General features: G+C 43.5%; 1 protein-coding gene across 3 annotated transcripts in view; it reads right to left on the bottom strand.

The window, feature by feature from the left end:
* The window catches only part of LOC113008767 (carboxyl-terminal PDZ ligand of neuronal nitric oxide synthase protein-like), a 233,425-nt gene that overhangs the window by 31,151 nt on the left and 180,738 nt on the right, over nucleotides 1–21,536 (bottom strand). For all 3 annotated transcript variants that reach the window (XM_026146482.2, XM_026146483.2, XM_026146485.2), the window contains exons 9-10: nucleotides 4,822–4,987; nucleotides 860–1,036 (exon numbers count right to left, since the gene is read on the bottom strand). In XM_026146482.2, coding sequence (XP_026002267.2) covers nucleotides 860–1,036; nucleotides 4,822–4,987 — 343 coding nt within the window. The remainder of the gene's footprint in view (nucleotides 1–859; nucleotides 1,037–4,821; nucleotides 4,988–21,536) is intronic.

The following is a 21,536-nucleotide window of genomic DNA, read 5'->3' as shown; positions in this document are numbered from 1 at the left end:
TTTGATACCCAAAAGTTGCTTTGAGAATGGCAAGTCACTACGAATGATCGCAGGCCCTACTCTGGTCTTAAAGCCAACCATTTCAGAGGCAAAAGACCGTGGCAGCAGTGTTTTCTCCAGTGTGACTTAATATACTGACTTCGAATGCAGGACAAGGTTATGTTTTCCCATAGAAGCCTTATGTCCGTCTAAAAACAGCTGACACCATAGTTATCTTAAATTCACTTCAAGTTCAAGCTGAATGTGCCTTAGAGGACAGCTCATAACTTTAATCTGCCAACAACATCAGGTTAAAAAAAATATGATTGGTAAATTCACGTTAGCCTTGATTATGTAGTTGTGTACATCCAATATATGTCTCTCTCACACAGCAGTTTTAAGTAAGTGAACAAAACAAGCCACCATAGGATTCTCCGGATGGGGGGGTGGGGCAGGTTAAAGTGTTACACTGCTATTTCATCTCCCAGGCAGTCAGGAGTTCCCTGTCTGTTGAGAACATTAAGTAGCCTCACTGTCTCCTGATCTGTTCCCCATCCAAAAATCTCCATGTCTTCCTCGTCCTCATCCTCCCCTTCATCCTCATCCTCATCCTCATCCTCCCTGTCATCACTGTCGTCCGTGTTTGACTCGTACTCCGAGGCAATACCCGACTCGCGAAACCTTGCAAATTCCAGGCAGCCCAGAGATTTGACGTCGCAGGACAAAGACTTTACTGGACCCTCTGACGCTTCTGGACTTTTGATCTCTGGCCTGTTAATCTTGAGCGGATGAGGAGGCGAGGGGAGTCGAGGAGGTGGAGGCCCCGGGGGTCCCGGGAGGAAACGGAAACACTCCAGTTTGAGTAGACATTGGTCCCTACCTAGTGGGCTTCCCAGGGTCCCGTTGGATGATGAGAAGGCATTGCTGGTCCCGTCGCTGTTGCCAAATGTGTGCAGGTTGAGGGCTGACACCTCAGGCTTAGGTGTCGTGGGGTCACATATCACCGGAGGTACTGTAGACCGGAAGGTGATCTCCAACAAACTGTCCTGGGAACCCACTGGATGGAGGAGATAAAGCAAGGAGATTTCAGGTGAAGCAAAAGGTGGAAAGTGAAGAACAGAGATACATAAAATGTTTTCAACCACTTTTAAAAATGAGCCTTGATTGAAATGAATCTGCCATCACCTTTGCAGGCAGAAGATAAAATGTATGTGACGTACATATCTGTGAATTGTGGTGAATATAAGATTACAACTCCCAGCAAAATAAATCACTCTGTGACCAATAAATCAGTGCATGCTCGTACAGCATAAGCAGAGGAGAAAAAACAACATGTTTCAAAACATTTCATCATCATCACGACTGCTCAGTGAAACAGGTTTAGCAGGGTTCTTCACGGGCACACAGCACAGACCTGGAGCTGGAACAGTGAGAAAGAGATGCATTAAAGAAAGACGTCTTCAATACCAACCCAGAACAAACATGAAGGATGACTCACTCACTCCTTGGCAGAGGACAGTAGCAGTAGCTTGTTTGGGTTCACAGCAGTTGCAGTGTTCGAGTTTAAACAACTCCATCAATCAAACATCTACAAAAACTTCTCAGACTGCTTCTGCAGTATAATCTGCTTTAGATTATGCTACATATACTGTATGTTTGTTTGGTTTTTTTGGTTTGTTTTTTAGGGGATGTATTTTTTGTCACACACACAGACACACACGGAGGGTGTTTAAAAAGTCTTATTACAGTGGGATAAAGGACCTCTTGAACTGCTCAGCACACTGAGAGGAACTGTCTGCCACTGCTGCTCCTTTGCCCAGCCAGAAGGCTCTGAAGAGGATCACTTTTTTCATGGATTCAGCCAGGCGTTGGGATTATTCCTTAGAGATTTTGACCTATATTCACCTGTTGGCATCACATATTTGCTGGAGAAGCTAACTTAGTGAGGACCTTCATTGACATAATGGTTTCCCATTAACCCTAACCATTAAAAACGAATGCCTAACCCTAACCCTAGGGTAACTAAACCTAACCATAACCTAATTGTAACCCTGACACTAAAACCACATTTTGAGCCTCAAAAAAGCCTTCAAACTTGTGAGGACCAGTGTGTGTGTCCTCACAAGTTACTGTTGGTTCTTACAAGTATAGTAGAATGCAGATTTCGGTCCTCACAAAGATAGCTAGACAGGAACACACACACACACACACAGTCTCAACAGCAGATGAAATTGATGACTAAAATTGTGTGGTAGTGAGGGGGGAGACATGGAAAGGACATCTTATACTGGACACGTCTGCGTTTTAATGCTTTTGTGCGCCGTGTGTTGCTGGACGTCTGCTCTGCATGTCTGACAGTGATGTGTGTTGACCTAGAGTGTGATGTAGAATTACTAATGCCTTTTTTCTGCCTCCTTCATGCCTATTTTTCACTTTTTCTCGTCACTGTCATTGTACATTTGCTTGTTTGTCACGGCACAGCTCTGTTCTGTGAGATATCTCACTCACAGCTCATTCAGCTGAGCTTTTTCCCATATCATTTGCTTGGTAGAGTTTCTCTTTGCCTTGGTTGTACAATTTTTTCCCACAGCAGGAACGTTGTTAGAGGCAAGGGACAGATGAATGTCTAAATGAAAGGAATTATTTGGCACCCAGTTTTCTGCCTGGGATATAATGTTATCTTGAAACAGAACAATTTACAACTGTAAACCTTGTATCGAAATGTAGATATAAAGGAGACACATCAGAGGACATGACTTGTTTTGACCAATCACCTAGTCAGCATGATCAAAGGACCTTTGACACTTTCCTCCTCCAGTTTTCTCCAGTGAAATATGAGAAGAAAAGACAAGACATTCAGAAACATGTTTGTTTGTATTAGACTATGTCATTGACACTAAACTGGTCCACCTCTGCTTGCACTGGGTGTAAAATTGATTTGCTTTTAGTTTTTAACAGCGACTAATGCCACGTTCCAGTTATCTCTTGGATGCTGGAAATCAGGAGTAAGTTTGTGCGTTCTGGTAGGATAGCTGGAAATGTGAGGAAAAACAGGATTTGCTTCAGCTTTTGGAAAGGTAGAGCGATTTATGCATCACTAACAATATAACATAATGCATGTTTTTTGTGCTTAAGAACACCACAGCAGCACGTTCATGGACAGAGCCTGGTCAGTGCTCTGGATGTGGCTTATTTTGTGAGTCACAAGAGTGCATACACAACAGTGGCAGTACAGAATAAAAGATCTTTAGTAAATAAACATATACTGTTAATTTGAAATTCCTACGTTGCCTCGTTTTCGGGTTATCGAATTCACAAACTTGAGTTAACGCGCCAATATCCTATGAGCCTTTTACAGCTGAGGGGTAAAAATGAATCAACTATGGAGGTATTACAATTATTATTTATCATATAGATTACTACTGTGTTAATTTTATGTTTGTCTTTTAATCACAGTGGATCAGTGGCTAGCACTGCTGCCTCACAGTTTACAGTTTTAGTGCCGTTTACCGCCACCATCTTGGACTGTTAACTCAGGATTGGTGGGGCTGCTCCGACTTTCTGAGTAAAGAATCAGAAGGAACCTTCCAGATCAAAATTCTAACTGGGAATAAGAAAATTCCCACTTCCAATACCTGAAAACGTAATATTTCCTTTACTTACTGGAAAAAATATATACTATATAAAAATAATATAAAACTATATAATAAATAATTTAGATCTATAGCTCACAAAATACATGAAATAATGTGCAAGTAAAATTGTGCATGGCCAGATAAATATAAACCCCCTCCAGCTAATGTCTTTAAAAGATCAAGTCTTTAAAAGAAAGCGGAAACAGACTAAAAGCAGGAACCTTTTACTTCCTTTTACTTCCTGGGAGTAAAAGTCTTTGACAGTTTTAATGAAAAACTGGTCATTTACCATTTTTTTCCTATTACATTCTATATGTATATTGCGTTTTATAACTATTGTTAAATACTTTAAGGTCTCTATATATTTTAGAATTATATTGAAACTTAAATATGCTTATTTTGTAGTATATGTTTGCAGTGTGTGCATGCTGATTATTCTCTATCAGTGAGAAACATCCAAAGCCTGTTAAAAATAATCAGTGAAACTTTATGAAAACGAAGACTTGAGCTCAAAGAACAACACAGCAGTCTGAAGCGTCAGCAATTAATGCATTAATAAGATACTATAATGCAAAGAACTATTTTCATGGACACATCTGAAGGATGAGTCTGCCTTGTTATAGTTAAAGAATTAAAGTTACATTTTGTGTAAGGGCCAAAACCGAATTGAAACCAAAAAGCTCCCTTGTGCTGTGTTTTTGCAGCCTATCATCTAGATCAGAGATGTCAAAGGCACTGCACATTATGTTCACACACTTACAGCCCATGTTAATGTTGAGTAGGTCAGACAAAGAAATGGTGCTCTAGTAAAACAGAAATCTGTTGCTACGGCTGTTTGGGCTTAAGCTCTGAGATATAATTGCCTAAATTTACAGAACAAGTTGAGGGAGCATCACATTTTCCAAAGCTGTCCGGTCAAACAGACTGAAGTCTCTGCCAGGCTGATTTTTGCCCTCGGGCCTTATGCTTGACACATCTTGCTTTAGGTGATGTGTCTTTTCCTCAAGCAAGAACTACAAACTACATCCCATTTCCTACTGACTGCCAGCAGAGGCTGATGCAGGTCACAATTTACACACTTGCCCGGTGCAACCTGTCTACTCTTGCCCTGTACATTCAGTAGATGTGTGAGCACTTTTATATCATCAGAACATCTCTATTTATCTAAAGTGTATTATACAGTATGCATGTCTATAGGTCCACTCACTGGAATTTGGTCCAGACATTTTGGTCTCCAGTTCCTGGATCTGTTTAACCAGCAGAGAGATGTGCTGCAGCAGGTCTTTGTTCTGGAGGAGCAGCTGGTGGACGCGAGCCTGGGCCTCCAGCCGAGCCGTGGCCTCTGCACTCAGCTGGTCCTTCAAGAGATGGACCTGCAACAGAAGATGTGAGGGGTCAAGAGTCTGTTGACAAGCAGGGAGAAAGGGATTCTCTGTAATGAGCGAGGCAAACCTAATCCAGCTCACAGAAACATTTTTTCCCAGGTTGCTCCTCTTATCTGAATTCCCCAAACAAAACAATGCACCTCATCCCAGTCTGTGTGAAGACCAAGGCCAAACTGTGCTGACCTTACCAACACACTTTTCTCATCTGAGAAATCAGCGGTGCGTGATGTGTGCCGCAAATATTTCTTTAATGGCAACAAGAAAATACAAAAAGTTCATTTACATGCTTTGAATGGGTCCATGTTGCAGCTTTTCTGAAGCTAATGACGTGACTCAAGGTTGTTGTCATAGTAACGCATCTGCCTTTTTTTCCTTTTTTTTTTTTAAATGTCTAAGCAGTTTTCCAGGAGCGAGAAAAGTAATGACAGTCAGAGGAAGAGGCTGAGAGATTTGACAAGCCAAAGAGAGCGAAACAAAATGTTGATGCATCTCCTTCCCCCAACACAGAAACCACTGAGTCTGAGCTCAACAAGAAAACTAGAATCAGTCAAACACCACGAGGGTAACAGCTTAAGAGACAGGGTGGACAGATTTCTATCAGCATCTGAATGTGCAGTCACTGCAAGTATCAAGCATGACATCTGGCTCTAAAACACTAGGCACACATGAAAAGAAGCCCGACTACATCTGAGACTGAATCCTTTTTTGTTTTGTGGTATATTTTGTCCTCATGTCATATACAAGTTCATTTTAATTACCCTGGAAAAGAGTGGACTCAAATTAAATATACTGCTTGAAAAACTTAAACGAACTCTGAAAACACATCAGATCTCAATATTGAAAATAAAATAAATCATGCTGCATATCTACACTTATATCGAGTGTAAGGTGAATGAAAGGGCGACACATTGTTTGATGGAAACGAAAATGATCACCCTACAGATTCAAAGACAGGCATGAAAAGCGATAAAATGATGTGGCAGGTTAGTCCATTTTGCAGGTGGTCCGAAACATAACATCCCAGAGGTGTTCTATTGGATTTAGGTCAGGCAAGCATGTGTGGGCCAGTCAGTAGCATTAATACCTTCATCCTCCAGGAACTGCCTGCATACCCTCACCACATGAGGCTGATCATTGACATGAACCAGGAGGAACCCATGGCCCACTGCACCAGTGCACCAGTACCTAATGGCAGTCAGGGTGCCGCTGGCTAACCTGTAGAGGTCTCGATATCCCTCTGTGGATATGTCTTTCCAGACCATCACTGATCCACCACCAAAACATTCCTAATGAACGATGTTGCAGGCAGGGTAATGTTTTCCACGTTTTGTAGCTCTGGCAGTGCTCATCCTGTTCCTCTTGCACAAAAGGGCAGATACTGGTCCTGCTGATGCGTTAAGGATTTTCTACGGCCCTGTCCAGTTCTCCTAGGGTACCTGTTTGTCTCTTGGAATCTCCTCCGTGCTCCTGAGACTGTTAGGAGACACAGCAAACCGTCTAGCAATGACACATATTGATGTGCCATCCTGGAGGAGTTGCACAACCTCTGTAGGGTCCAGGTATTGCGTGATGCTCCCAGTAATGACACTAACCCTAGCCAAATGTAAAACTATAGAATTAGTCAAAACTAGTCAAAAAAGATGAGGAAGAAAAAAAACATCAGTGGCCGCCACCTTTAAAACCATTCCTGGTTCGAGGGTTGTCTCATTGTTGCTGCACATGTTGTTCATTTCATTAACACCAAAGCAGCTTGAGTGATTAACAACAATATCCCATAAGTTTAACTGACTCGTTTATGAATGTATAAATCTGCAAAACAATCGCCTTTGGTCTGGCAGAATATAATACCATACAAAAGTATTAAAAATGCCAGATCAACACTGTGTTGCTTTCATCAGTGGGCTCTCTGCTTTTATGTATTCAGTTGTATCTTTTTTTCCCCCTGTATTTTGGCACCGTTTTGTTTATAAACTGGGTTGAATTTTAGACCATATAAAAAAACTACAACAAAAACAAAAACGATGGATTATTATTTCCACTGAGAGCTTGGGTTTTATCACAGATGAGAGAAACGTGGATAAAATTCTTGTAATTAAAATATACTCTCATGAAATACAATATGAACTTTGAGCCTAAATACAAAGTGGATTTGTCTCCAGTTATGTGGGGAATGTAGCTCGAGTGTGGGCCATCTTCTAGTAACTACGCCGATTGTGAGATGAGAGGCTCAGAGGATGTGAGCTTAGGAGATGGCAGCGATTGATCGATCGCACCATATTTTCAGTGTTTTCATTAATTAAAGTTGCAGAGGGAAAGAAGAACAAAACAGCAAACCAACTAAATCATCTGAGCGTTTTTCAGTCAGAAGCAAATGAAGTAATCAGCGAAAATCTTTGGGGATTGTAAAGTTGTTTTCAGTTTAAGATTTTGGTGACCACTTTCAGAGCTCTTCATTGGTCACATTCCTCTTTATATTGCTGTTAACATTTACATCCATACGCCACTACTAGGCCAGCTGACTGATGTTTGTTGGTGGCACCTGGGTCCAGATCAAAGACAAAAGGAGACGGTGCTTTTGAATTTCCGGCTCCCAGGATGTGGACTTTGCTTCCGTTGGACTGGAGATTTGTGGAGACTGCTGGCACTTTTCAAAAGAAGCTTAAAACCCACCTTTCTTTTATTTACTTTGATCCATTTATACTCTTTTAACTGGTGTATGTCATTTTATACTGGAAAACACAATATAAATAAACCTTACTTGCTTCCTACATGTGGAATCAGTTAGTAATTTGAAACATGTCGCCTTTAGATGTGGGAAACTGTGATGGGCAGTTTTTTTTGTTTACTTTTTTACCAGTTTCAGACAAATTTTATTACTTTTTTAGCTAATTAAGCATGATGAAATATTCCAGCTTTGACTCTACTTTCTGATACTTGATCACCTTCTATTACATTATCTAAAAGTTTAAAAGAAAAAAAAAACACCCAGACAGAACATTAGTGATAGATGCAACCTCTTTGTGCTGTAATTACAGCGGCTTTATCTTTTATTACAAGACGAATGGTGCTCGTTTGGCAGCTCTGATCCTCATGTAACCTTAATGCAACAGCCTGCTGTGGCCCGCGAGATTAAAGCACACACTCGATTTCAATTTAAGACTGAACGGCTCAACTTCTTTTACACTTTGAATCGGGGATATAAAAGGAGAGGAAGGGGAGAAAGAAACTGTTCAGTCGGTGCACAGATGTCCGCACACACACACTCTCATAGCTTTTATAGCAGCAATGACTCTCCGTTCTGACTTCAAAGTACTCTCCAAATCAAATGTTGGTCCCACCTCCCACCCTGTTCTGCCATCTCCTATCCTGAGCACGTATTTGCTTTCAACAGTTTCAAAGGAGAAATTCTCAAGGTTTCAAATCACAAGAATGGTTCAGAAGAGGCCCAGTGTGTTAAAGGAGACCACTTATTAATGATTTTCTGACAGCAGAGGCGACGTGGCTCTCAATAATTTGATTAAGCTTAACTCTGGAGTTTGAACATGGTCCAGCGCTGCTTCAAACATCGGCTGTTTAACAGGCAAAAAGGAGCCGAACAAAAAAAAGGGTGAAACATCCTTTTACCCAAAAATTCTGCACGGACGTGGAAAACGTTTTAATGTTAAACAGTGACAGTTACGTGGTTTCTTGCCTTTTTAATAGCTTCTTGTCAGTGTACATGTAAGAAGCTTAATCAATACCAAAGTGATTACAAGCCGTTTCCCTTACAATCCTAGGAAACCAGCTGGGGTGAAGGGCTCACGGTGTATTTTCAGAGCAGTGTGAATGACAGGGCCTCATGTGGAGGTGCAAGTTACTGAAACTCCTAATCACTCCTTAGCTTCTAATTTGAGCTTGATGCGGTAGCGCAGCACTTGTTACCGTGGTAGCACGAAGGCTCTTGGCTGTTGACGTCAATGCCTCCACGTGTCAAAGAAAGGAAGGAAAAAACTCTACAAAACAAACTGTAATCAGAGTTGGAACAATGTACCAAGGCCATTCTAGCCCCTATGAAACACAGCTATGCACTACAGAAAAATCCTCTATTCACTATTGCATTTGCAGTGCTCGTGTTGCAGGCTTTAATGAGAACACAACAAGCTCATGTACCGAGGTCCTTTATAATATTTTGTCTAACTTTAATTCTTGCTTGTCATGACAGAAAAACATTTTTAGCTAACTTTTTGCAGATGCTCCAACATCTGACCAAGTGATAGCTTTTTGGTCATCGATGGCAGTCATACTTTGTTAATGGTTACTGTTGCTGCTAATCAAACTAACACATAAATTAACCATCACTTATGGTCATGAGCTTTGGGTAGTGACTGAAAGATTGAGGCTGCAGAAAGAAGTTTCTTTGAAGAGTGGCTGGGCTCTCACTTAGAGACGGGGGGGGGAAAGCTCGATCATTCGAGAGGGACTACAGCAAAAGGAGCCAACTGAGGTGGTTCAGGCACCTGATAATGATGTGTCCTGGAGGCCTACTAGGAGAGGTATTATGGACATGTCCTACAATGCTTCCCACTGTTTTAGTCCCTTTAACTTATTGTTAATTTTATGTAATTGTCTAGTTATTTCTGTTGTAAAGTTGAGTGTTTTGACATGTGAGGCCATGAGGAGTGACTCCCTGTCTAATCCTGGTTTAAGCGATAAGACAGAAAAAAGCAGAACCTGATCTGCAGGTTCTTTTACACAGAGATATTGTCATTTTATGGAAAATTGGCTCTGTTCTCTTATTATGGCTCTGTTCTACATTTTGTGCGTCGTTTTCTGTTTTCTCATTTACTCCTCCTTGCTACTTTTCTGCATTAGACTGACTCATCACTCCTTTGTCATTCTAATGAGGAGGCAGTGGGGTGGAGAGATCCATCCCTCCTCCTCTCCCACATTCACTGGCCAGACAGTGTCAAGGAAGACGGTCATCTACTTCCATTATCCCCGTACTCCTCAACAAACAGAGGTGATTACAGATTGTGTTCGGCCTCTGAAGAGCTCATTTGTAAAGATAGACACCCTGATGATGTCTGCGGTGGTTTAATTTACAGCAGATGGGACCCCATCTTGAGCTATGGAAGAGAGGAGCTTGACTCTGACTTGTGCTGCCCTGCTGACAACTCTAATAGCACATCAGCCACTCCTCTGTGGTTTATACTGAGGCCTTGGCCACAAGAGTCACATTTGTTCTGAAGCTGTCCATTGTTAAATGTCTCACTGAGCTGCTGTGGCTGCTAAAAGGACAGTGAATAATTCAATATAAAAGCTGTAGTGAACAAATTAGATAATTCAAATAATCTAGGAACAAAAACAATTTCTTTTAAAAGTCAAAGCTAAGCTTTATCATCTGGATATCTGATCAAAAAAATGTCTGAAGTGGCCACACAAGGTTAAACGTAAACTTTATTCAGCAAACTCTCTGAAAACACAACTGTTCCCAGAGATAAAATGTAAAAATAAAATTGAAAATAGATAAGATGAACGATAACAAGTCCTAAGTTACTACGGCTTGACCTCGAAGATTATTGCCTTTTGTTCAGCGGTGCGCCTTTCTGTCTGGCCACCTGTAGTTAGTTCTATTTGCTTTCCATTGTTATACTTAAAGTGAACTGTCACTTAAGCAGCACAGGTAGTATTTATGAATAATGGAACACATTTTCCAGTTCGCAGATGTGTAATTACAGTCAGTGTTATCACTCTACCTGTGAATATCTTTTACCCTATGTGTTGCCCTTCTTTCACAGATTTTCTTTGGCCATTTTTGACTGAATTGGTGGGCAATATTGTGGTGAACACTGTTAGGGTCATTACAGTATTTTTTAAAATAATGTGTTTATGGCGCAGTAACATTAACCCCCCAAAACCGGTGGTTGAACAGTGACTTCATTTAGCACTGTGCCTTTTGGCAACAGACTAGTTGTGGCAACTAACTGGTCTACCCTAAATTGAGTGTGCAACATGCTCAGGATGTCATTTTTTATTGCAAGGTGATTGCACAGATTGCCTGGTGGAAGGCAACCTGTCTCCAAACTTTCACAGCCTGACTCCGACTCACTTGCAGATTGGAAACGGTTTGCAAATATTTTCCATCTTATGAATGTGGACAGATTATCGGCACGTTGCAGTCAGAGTTGATCTGTGCTGAGTGCAAATCATTTCCCGATGTATCTCTTTGCTATAGGGGACTCAACTCAACTGGTTGCCAATTCATTGTATTCTGGTTATATTCTTATACAAAAAGCAAGGTTGCCTAGCAACTATGTTGTTTTCCAGTTAAATTGCTGTCCTGTTGCAATTACATCACACTCTAGCCACTAAGGTCTGGGTGTAGCTCAGGAGCTAGGTATTCTCTCAAACAGATTGCATGCAATTGGCAACTTGATCCCATTCGGTGGCAGACGGACGAGTGATGACTCTGTCTCTGCTGTTTCATCAACTTGTCTTTGCACCCCCGTCACTAACTGCGAATAGTCGTAGACCTGATCCCCATCTTTAAAGTGACCATTTCAAAGGCAACAAGATCGCAAGTTAATTCCACACAGTTGCAATAATCTTTCCTGTGCTGCAGTCTCCAGACACTGTTTTCCCCACTGTGGCCACAGCATAAGCTACACACTTACTTCTCGAAGAAAGAGACATTTGTCAACCTACTTGCTGCATTACTTTCATGTTACTCTATAAAATGGTCTGAGACGCACTGCCACATAATTAGCAGTTAACAATATAAGCTTTAGGCTACTGTCACGCATCCCAGCACAAATCCCTGTCTTAACAAGGACACACACGCAAGATCTTTCTTTTGCTGTTCAAGTGCTTCACAAACCTGACAGCAAAGCTGGTGAAAACCAGCCCCAAGAGCACTTCATGGAAAAATGGAGGCTTTAATCATCTCTCCTTCTGTTGCCTGTTGAAAACGACCAGCCCGGCTGGGGTCAACATATACTGAGCCCTGATATTACTAGCTTTGTGTTAGCATGGAAACTTTGGCGATGCGTTTTAGTGGCAACAGACTGTTATTTGGTGTGTTTGTACTTTACTGCCATGTTTTTGTCCTTTTGTAAAATTAAAAAAGTGACAGATAATGTTTATATCTCCACTCCTCAAAAGTTATAGGCTGCTTGTTCACTTTTCTCCTCTTTCCACATAGAACAGATAACAGAAATGCATTAGTCTGGAACGAATTACCCCGAACAGTGGCTGTGAATGCGGAAAATAATCTAGGCAGATTACGTTCTGTTCAGAGTCACTAAAGCCTGAAAGCTATAGTGCAGTAATTTAATGCTACCTGTCCTGCTTAGAAATAGGGGTTCACCCTGAATCTGAACTCAGTCCTGGACCCTACAGAAGAGCCACGCCCATTAGAGAAGAGAAGGAAATCTTACTCTATTACCAGACAGTGTATGAATCATAGTAAAGAAGAAAAGGCATGAATGAAGTGGCAGAAAGTGCAATGCTTCCCAGTAATGGAAAAGAAATAATCTTTTTATGGATCGATAGTTCCATCAGTTTTTTAGCGTAATATATGGAACAATTATCAAAGTAGTTACAGTCTATTCAGTTTGTAGAAAATGCTAAATGGATGGAAAACTGGCTTAAAGGTTAGTGTTCTCAAATCTCACACAAACTGGTGCAATGTGACATATATGAACAAACAGGTTGGCATTTCCTTTGTAAATGCTCAGCAAAGGAAGGACGGGCACAATCAGCCAGGCAGAAATCCTGACAGAGTGACAATTCACTTGTGGACCACAAACGCGGTATTTTGGAAACAATGACGCTGCTGTTCCTTGAAGAGGCGTAAAAAGTTTTTCTAAAAGCAGAACTCAGACAAAGAGCCAATTAAAAGGTGCACCACTTGTGCTTCACTGTGGTGGTCCCTTGGTAGTAAACCTGCTGCTACCCAATCCATTCTGCTCTCTTATCTCAGCTTCGTGAAAGTGAAGGCGCTTCAAGCACCTAAAATGTCTTGTTAAATCTCTAATTAGGGAGCAGCATCTCTCTGTCTTTTTATTACTTTTATTGTTCAAAACCGTCTCCCAGCAGAACGGCACCCAAGGACGGTTTTGATCTTCCCCATTCCCACTTTCAAAACAACGTGAAACCTCAGTACCTATTTTCCATCCTTCCATTGTTTGCTCTTTACAATGCGGAGAGCATCTGTCTCTAACTAACGTTAACATGCAGGAATTCCACAGGGCTTTCCGTTTTACTTTATTCTAATCCCAAGTCACACATCAATGATTCATTAACATAGTGTTTACAGTTTTTCTGTTGCTTCAAAGTTTCATCGTTACTGGCCCAAAGAACAGCCTTCATCACCTGTTATCCATCCCAGTCGTATCACCAGTATGTGGGCTGCTCCAACTATTAGGTCATTATAACATCATTCAAACAAAGTCAATCCGTCCTGCTAAACCAAAGAAGTGAGCAGTGAATTTCCTCGGCTGCTACAAAAAGTTCATTAGGTGGTCGTCTGGCTGAGGCAGTCTCCAATTGACTCTCATACACTCTGCTTTCACTTTCATCCACTGCTTAGATTCAGGCACCAGGAATACATGTGACAAGATCAAAATTTGGAACACATACCTGCTAATAACACACATCACAAGTTACATGAAGCTGGATTTACTAACTTACCACACTAGCTATTTTCACATGCACTACTTCACTCCACCTCTAGATGTCTCCCACATAGACTGGGTTGCTTTTTATTATTCTCTGATAACTAGCGGTGTGCGATACTGCAATAAATGTTATCGAGTAAATACAGGGCCATTACTGCTGACAATAACTCTGATTAATACTAATACTTTTAACTTATAAGTGCTTATGCGGTGTGCCATGATTTATGAGATGAACCATCATTAACGACCATTAAATCACTGTGATTACGTTTCACAATAATTAGCTAATACAACAAAACACACCTTTTAGCAAACAAAGTATCGATCCTATCGCGCCAGTATCGATGGGATTACCAATACCAGAGTTGGTATCGATACCTTAGATATTTGGATCGATCCACCCACCGCTACTGATTACGTCGCTGAATGAGTCTAACGTAAAGATGCTTCTAGACATCCACTGCAGCTCAGAATTTTTGTAGCATTACCTGAAAGGGGCGCATGTGAGAAGGCAAATCTCTCTTGCAGAGGAATGGGACATTAGCCATTCTTTAATCTGCCAGATATCTCATACAAACACAAATACATGCATTCACCAACTCACCCAAGCACTTCCAGCCTCTAAACCAGGCAAATTTTCAGCTATGTAAAATTCCTCATTAAAGACGGCGATAATTTAAGATTGGCCAGTGTTGTAGAAATGCAGAAATTACAGAAAAACTGCTTGAATGATACAATTTCCCTTTCAGACTGAGACGCAGAGACTCTCCCAGTGGTGGTGTAAGAGGATTAGATGTGTTGGTTGTGTGCTGCGACTTCACAGGGTTGGTTGCCGAGGATGTGCTCTTCACACCAGATTATCGGTATGGCACTGCCCACCCACGCTAGGGCTTTTTGATGTGGAAGTGTCTGAAACCCTTCCAGCACTGGTTCGCCTCTGTTTTTATCTCATTGCAGGAGAGCACTAAAGGGAACATTATCATTTCTACTGGTGCAATGATAAAGAAATCATTAGAAATGCATGCATACTTGTAATGCGGGTAAGACGGCAAGATAGGGCTTGGCAGAGTGAGGGAGAACCAGAAAAGCAGCAGTGTGGGAAAGAGAGGCAGCAGAACTGAACGTGCTAAACACATGGAGGCAGAATGGAAGGAAAGGAAATGTGCAAAGGAAAGAGCAATGGAAGAAGATGAAAAACTGAAAGCAGTGTGTGGCGGGAAAGACACGAAAGAGGACAAAGAAAGCAAGAAATGACTGAAAAAGCTCTGAAACAAGCTAAAAGGACCAAAAGCCAGATGTCAGATTCCATTAAGCAGCGGCTGAGCAGCAGCTGCAGATACGAGTTGTCCTGAATCAGATAGCTACCATATCTCCCTCGATTTCAAGACTTCATTAAACATCTCCACTTCCACTCATCTCTAAGTGAGCTGTGATTAGTGTTGGCTAGCTCACTAATTTACATCCATTTACTGTGACCTCTGCGGCACAGTTCAACTGTGAGAATATTTTTCCAGTTCCCTGGTCAAACCTCAAAGTCACCGTTATTTTCAGCAGCACACGGGGTCACACTGAAAGCAATCTCTTCTTCACCCCTCATGGTAATTTCTTCCATAATAACCTGGGACAAAAAAAAAATTAAAACGCTGCTGCTTCTATCCATCACTCTGCAATACAGCTGGGACAGCTAAGATATGCAAACAGTGGGACAAATAGAAAGAAAATTATGGACACATTTATTTTTCGTGTAGATAAACATGCTGATTTTGATCACATGCTCAGATTTGTCTCTGTTCCAAACCTCTATTAATTTCAGCTTCCAAAGCTGGAAACAGAGGATATTACTTTAAAGACGCTGACACAAATTTGCTTCAAAACATGACTGAATCATTTCTCAAAACAGATGCAGATTCATTTTCTCTTTTAATCAGTGGATTGATTAATAGAGTCTGAGGATATTAAATCACTATCTTATTTCCTCAAGTATAAATAGGAAGCTAATGGTTGGGAGGGAGTGTGGGAGGACTCTCCGTCAGGAAGTTTTGACAGACAAGACACCTAATTCTGCATTCCGGCGAAGTTGGCAGCACCGATTTTTCACATTTTCTTAATTAATCTGTGGCAGAAAAATTAAAACCATAAGAACATGATTACCTTTCAAACTTCTCAGCACTTGTTCTGCTGTTGGGTCTCCAAACAGCATGTGCCGAAATCAGCCCAAAGGACTGTGACAATAACATTAAAACAAAACAAGCTTAGTGCAGTTGATTCTTTTCAAACTAAATGATTAAACAGGGTTTATATGGTATTTGTGTCACCCACATAGCACACACTGGGTCTATCGGGGCAATTTGGGGCTCAGCACTTTGCACAGCGACACTTCAGAATGAAGAACGGAGAAGCCTGGGATCAAACCAATGACCTCTTTGAAATGTATTTTTGTCTTACAGCTATATGGCACACTATAGCCATAAGTTATACGGTGACGTTTAACCAAAATACACTTTATTCTGTTACTTGTGTCTGTTACTCTCTGTCATAGACATTACTCTGGTGTAGTTTTGCTACAAAGTTCTGATATATGAAAAGGACACCGAGGGAACAGTTTACCCTGCCGTTACCGTTACCGGGGCCCCGCCCTGGAGCCAGGCCCGGGGAGGGTGCCCGAGGGCGAGCGTCTGGTGGCCGGGCCTTAGTCCATGGGGCCCGGCCGGGCACAGGCCGAAGAAAAGACATGGGCCCATCCTCCCGCAGGCCCACCACCCGCAGGAGGCGCCATAGGGGTCGGGTGCATTGTGTGCCGGGTGGCGGCCAGGAGCGGAGGCCCTGGAGGACTGACCCCCGGCTGCCAAGACTGGCAATAGGGACATGGAATGTCACCTCTCTGGTGGGGAAGGAGCCTGAGTTAGTGCGTGAGGTTGAGAGGTACCGGCTAGATATAGTCGGGCTCACCTCTACACATGGCTTGGGCTCTGGAACCAGTCTCCTGGAGAGGGGCTGGACTCTGTCTCAGTCTGGAGTTGCCCCTGGTGAGAGGCAGCGGGCTGGGGTGGGTATTCTAATATCCCCTCGGCTTGCTGCCGGTACGTTGGGGTTTTTCCCGGTGGACGAGAGGGTTTGTTCCCTGCGCCTTAGGGTCGGGGAACGGGTCCTGACTGTCATCTGCGCTTATGCGCCGAGTGGCAGTTCAGAGTACCCAGCCTTCTTAGAGTCCCGGGGGGGGGGGGGGGGGGGGGGGGGGTGCTGGAGGGTGCTCCACCTGGAGACTCTGTTGTCCTGCTGGGAGACTTCAATGCTCACGTGGGTAACGATAGCGAGACCTGGAGGGGCGTGATTGGGAGGAACGGCCTCCCTGATCTGAACCCGAGCGGTGCTCTGTTATTGGACTTCTGTGCTAATCACAGTTTGGCCATAACGAACACCCTGTTCGAACATAAGAGTGTCCATAAGTGCACGTGGTACCAGGACGCTCTAGGCCGTAGGTCGATGATCGATTTTGTAATCGTATCAGCAGATCTGCGACCATATGTTCTGGACACTCGGGTAAAGAGAGGGGCTGAGCTGTCAACTGATCACCACCTGGTGGTGAGTTGGATCAGTAAGTAAGTAAGTAAGTAAAATTTATTTATATAGCACATTTCACAGATAAAAATCACAAAGTGGCGGGGGAAGACGCTGGACAGACCTGGTGCACCTAAACGCGTAGTGAGGGTGTGCTGGGAACGTCTAGCAGAGGCCCCAGTCCGCGAGATCTTCAACGCACACCTCCGGCAGAGCTTCAACAGCATTCCGAGGGAGACTGGGGACATTGAGTCCGAATGGACCATGTTCAGCGTCGCCATTGCCGAAGCTGCTGCATTGAGCTGCGGCCGCAAGGTGGTTGGTGCCTGCCGTGGTGGTAATCCCCGAACCAAATGGTGGACACCAGAGGTGAAGGGAGCCACCAGGCTGAAGAAGGAGTCCTATCGGGCTTGGTTAGCCTGTGGGACTCCGGAGGCAGCCGACAGGTATCGACAGGCCAAGCGGAATGCGGCTCGGGCAGTGGCTGAAGCAAAAACTCGGGTGTGGGAGGAGTTCGGAGAGGCCATGGAAAAAGACTTTCGGACTGCCTCGAAGAGATTCTGGCAAACCGTCAGACGTCTCAGGAGGGGAAAGCGGTGCTCTACCTGCACTGTGTATAGTGCTGGCAGAGCGCTGCTGACGTCGACTGAGAAAATTGTCAGGCGGTGGAAGGAATACTTCGAGGACCTCCTTAATTCCACTGACACGTCTTCCGAGGAGGAAGCAGAGTCTGGGGATGAGGGGAATGACCCGCCAATTTCCGGGGGCGAGGTCACTGAGGCAGTTAAACAACTCCTTGGTGGCAGAGCCCCTGGTGTTGATGAGGTCGGCCCCGAGTTCCTGAAGGCTCTGGACGTTGTAGGGCTGTCCTGGTTGACACGCCTCTGCAATGTTGCGTGGAGATCAGGGGCAGTACCTGTGGACTGGCAGACCGGGGTGGTGGTCCCCATCTTTAAGAAAGGGGACCGGAGGGTGTGTTCCAACTACAGGGGGATCACACTCCTCAGCCTCCCTGGGAAAGTCTATGCCAGGGTGCTGGAAAGGAGAGTTCGTCCGTTAGTCGAACCTCGGATACAGGAGGAACAATGCGGTTTTCGTCCTGGTCGCGGAACACTGGACCAGCTCTTTATCCTCTCCAGGATACTTGAGGGTTCATGGGAGTTTGCCCAACCAGTCTACATGTGTTTTGTGGACTTGGAGAAGGCATTCGACCGTGTCCCTCGGGGTGTCCTGTGGGAGGTGTTGCGGGAGTATGGGGTGTCTGGCCCATTGCTACGGGCCATTCGATCCCTATACAACCGTTGCAAGAGCTTGGTTCGCATTGCCGGCAATAAGTCGGACTCGTTCCTGGTGGGTGATGGGCTCCGCCAGGGCTGCCCTTTGTCTCCGGTTCTGTTCATAATTTTTATGGACAGGATTTCTAGGCGCAGCCAAGTGGCGGAGGGCTTTCGCTTTGGTGGCCTCAGAATCTCATCTCTGATCTTTGCAGATGATGTGGTTCTGTTGGCTTCATCGGGTGAGGGCCTCCAGCTCGCACTGGAACGGTTCGCAGCCGAGTGTGAAGTAGCGGGAATGAGGATCAGCACCTCCAAATCTGAGGCCATGGTTCTCAGCCGGAAAAGGGTGGAGTGCCCACTCCGGGTCGGGGATGAGTTCCTGCCCCAAGTGGAGGAGTTCAAGTATCTCGGGGTCTTGTTCGCGAGTGATGGGAGAAGGGAGCCGGAGATCGACAGACGGATTGGGGCTGCAGCTGCAGTAATGCGGACGCTGCACCGGTCCGTCGTGGTGAAGAGGGAGCTGAGTGTAAAAGCGAAGCTCTCAATTTACCGGTCGATCTACGTCCCTACCCTCACCTATGGCTACGAGCTGTGGGTAGTGACCGAAAGAACGAGATCGCGGATACAAGCGGCAGAAATGAGCTTCCTCCGAAGGGTGGCTGGCCTCTCCCTTAGAGATAGGGTGAGAAGTTCGGCCATCCGGGAGGGGCTCAGAGTAGAGCAGCTGCTGCTCCACATCAAAAGGAGCCAGCTGAGGTGGTTCGGGCATCTGACAAGGATGCCCCCTGGGCGCCTCCTGGGTGAGGTGTTCCAGGCATGTCCCACCGGGAGGAGGCCCCGGGGCAGACCCAGGACACGCTGGAGAGATTATATCTCTCGGCTGGCCTGGGAACGCCTTGGTATTCCCCCGGATAAGCTGGAGGAGGTGGCTGGGGAGAGGGAGGTCTGGGCCTCTTTGCTTAGGCTGCTGCCCCCGCGACCCGGCCCCGGACAAAGCGGATGAAGATGGATGGATGGATGGATGGATGGTTCTGATATATGCCTGATGTTGATGCTTAAAGTTGCTCAAAAAGATGCTTGAAACTATGAAAAAGTGGGACTTTGAGTGGAAGAAAATTAATTTGTTTACAGTTTTTCAACAATGAAAACATAATGTGGTTAGCTCCTGTACTTACAAAATAAAAGCTCAGAAAATGCTGCAAAAATGATGCAAATCATCATTATCATTAATTCCTACTAATTTCATTTACTGAAGTGGAAAAATTCAACCTAACATCCTGCACTTAGAGGCCCTTTTTTGTAACATGGACAATTGCTGCAGTCAAAAGGTGAAAATTCACATGACCTTATTAAATACACGAATAGTACCTACAAAAAACCCCCAATTGATTCTGAAGGGGTCAGCTGACCGATTCTTCATGGAATGAAGTACAATTGCCAAGTACAATGGCACGTGTCTTTGTCTGACTGACAAAACAAGTTCACAAAAGTTGGTTTGCCTTTGCTGCATAACAAAGAGCACATTGTCTCGAGCGCAAATGTCTCAAAGACGGTGAACACATAACGCTGATGTCTGTCTATCCCATTTTATCCGTTAAAAAAAGCTGTTTATCGTACATACAGCAATTGAGCCTGTTTCAGTATTTTTTCTCACATTTCAAGTCCTTAGATAATTTTTATAATTTATGCGTATATACACTGGAGTCTTGGCAAAACTAAAAGTCCTTATGTTTTTTTCTGGCTTTGTTTATCAAAGTTGTGGGTGGCTGATTTGTTATTGTATAACAGCACTATGCGCTCGTGTCTGACAGCTCTAAAAATCAGAAGGGACTCCCTGTTTGAGACATTAGAACCATAAACAAGAACTACGGCTGTCTTAAAGATGACTAAGTAGGTTACTTTGTCATCCAGCAGCATTTACTTTCAACACAACCCCTGAAAAAACCCCTAACACTGTCATTTTCATTTATTGGTGTGAAACTGAAGCGAAGACGCCAGGGACGACTATTAGTTTTGATAAGTAAACCAACTGTAGAACTCTAAATTACACAAAATACACAGAGCTAAAGACGTGCATGTGCAAGCACATCTTCAGCCAGATGATCTCCTTGTTCCTCTCTTCCTCTGTGTCTTCATCCATAATTGGGACTATCTGAGCAGAACCATGTAGCCTTTTCTTTTCTACTGTTTTTTCTACTTTTCTACTGACCTTTATTACTAGAGTTAGCTGCCTTTCCTTATTAATAGTGCTTAGAAGCAGTTTCAGAAAAGTTTATGCTTATACATCAGAGAGACCGATTTGACTGGACCAGTGGGAGAGAACGCACGAGGGCTTAATAGTTTTTCTTGGCCACAAACAGCACAAATCACTTCTGTTGGCAAACTATCAGTCATTATGAATGCTCAGGAGATTCACATAAGCACACTGATGAAAGAGATTGTGTTGTGTGTTGTGTACATGTTGAAATTCTGAAATTGAAATAAGAAGAGAAATGATCGTCTGTATAGTTACGTTTTAAAGTGAGGAAACATCTGTCAAAAAGTAAAAATCCATCTAATTCTGGCTTTAAAAAAAGTCATTTGTCTCCCATCTTGGTGAATAAAATTCTTGAATTTTAATCAGTCTTATAGGACTAATTAGCCGATATGTGCGTCTGTGCATTGCATCCATACAGTTGATGGTTGTAGCTTGCTAATTAACCTCGTAAGCATTAGCTAATAACTTAGCGCTCTACCCTTTTACTCAAATATGGTCACGTGTAACTTTAACTCCCACATTAACGGCTAAAACCACTCCCTTTGACGCAGAGTTTAAAGCTAGTGATGGGTGACAAAAAGTGGTCACCTCCAAGTAGGTCAGTAGTAGCTTCATAGGCATGAAGTAAACTTCTTAACTATGTTGGCTACATTGGGGCTTTTTCAAGCACTTGAAAATTCCCAGGCAACAAATGTGCCTGATGTGACTAATACTAAAAGTCCTCCATGAAGGATGTAACTGTGTTGAAGACTGTATTTGTAGGTTACATCAGTGCTATTATGTGCAGC

Source organism: Astatotilapia calliptera, chromosome 17 (assembly GCF_964374335.1).
Source record: "Astatotilapia calliptera chromosome 17, fAstCal68.1, whole genome shotgun sequence".
Classification (NCBI taxonomy): Eukaryota; Metazoa; Chordata; class Actinopteri; order Cichliformes; family Cichlidae; genus Astatotilapia; species Astatotilapia calliptera.
Note: the sequence above shows the minus strand (reverse complement) of the source record. Positions and strands in the feature narration are given on the sequence as shown.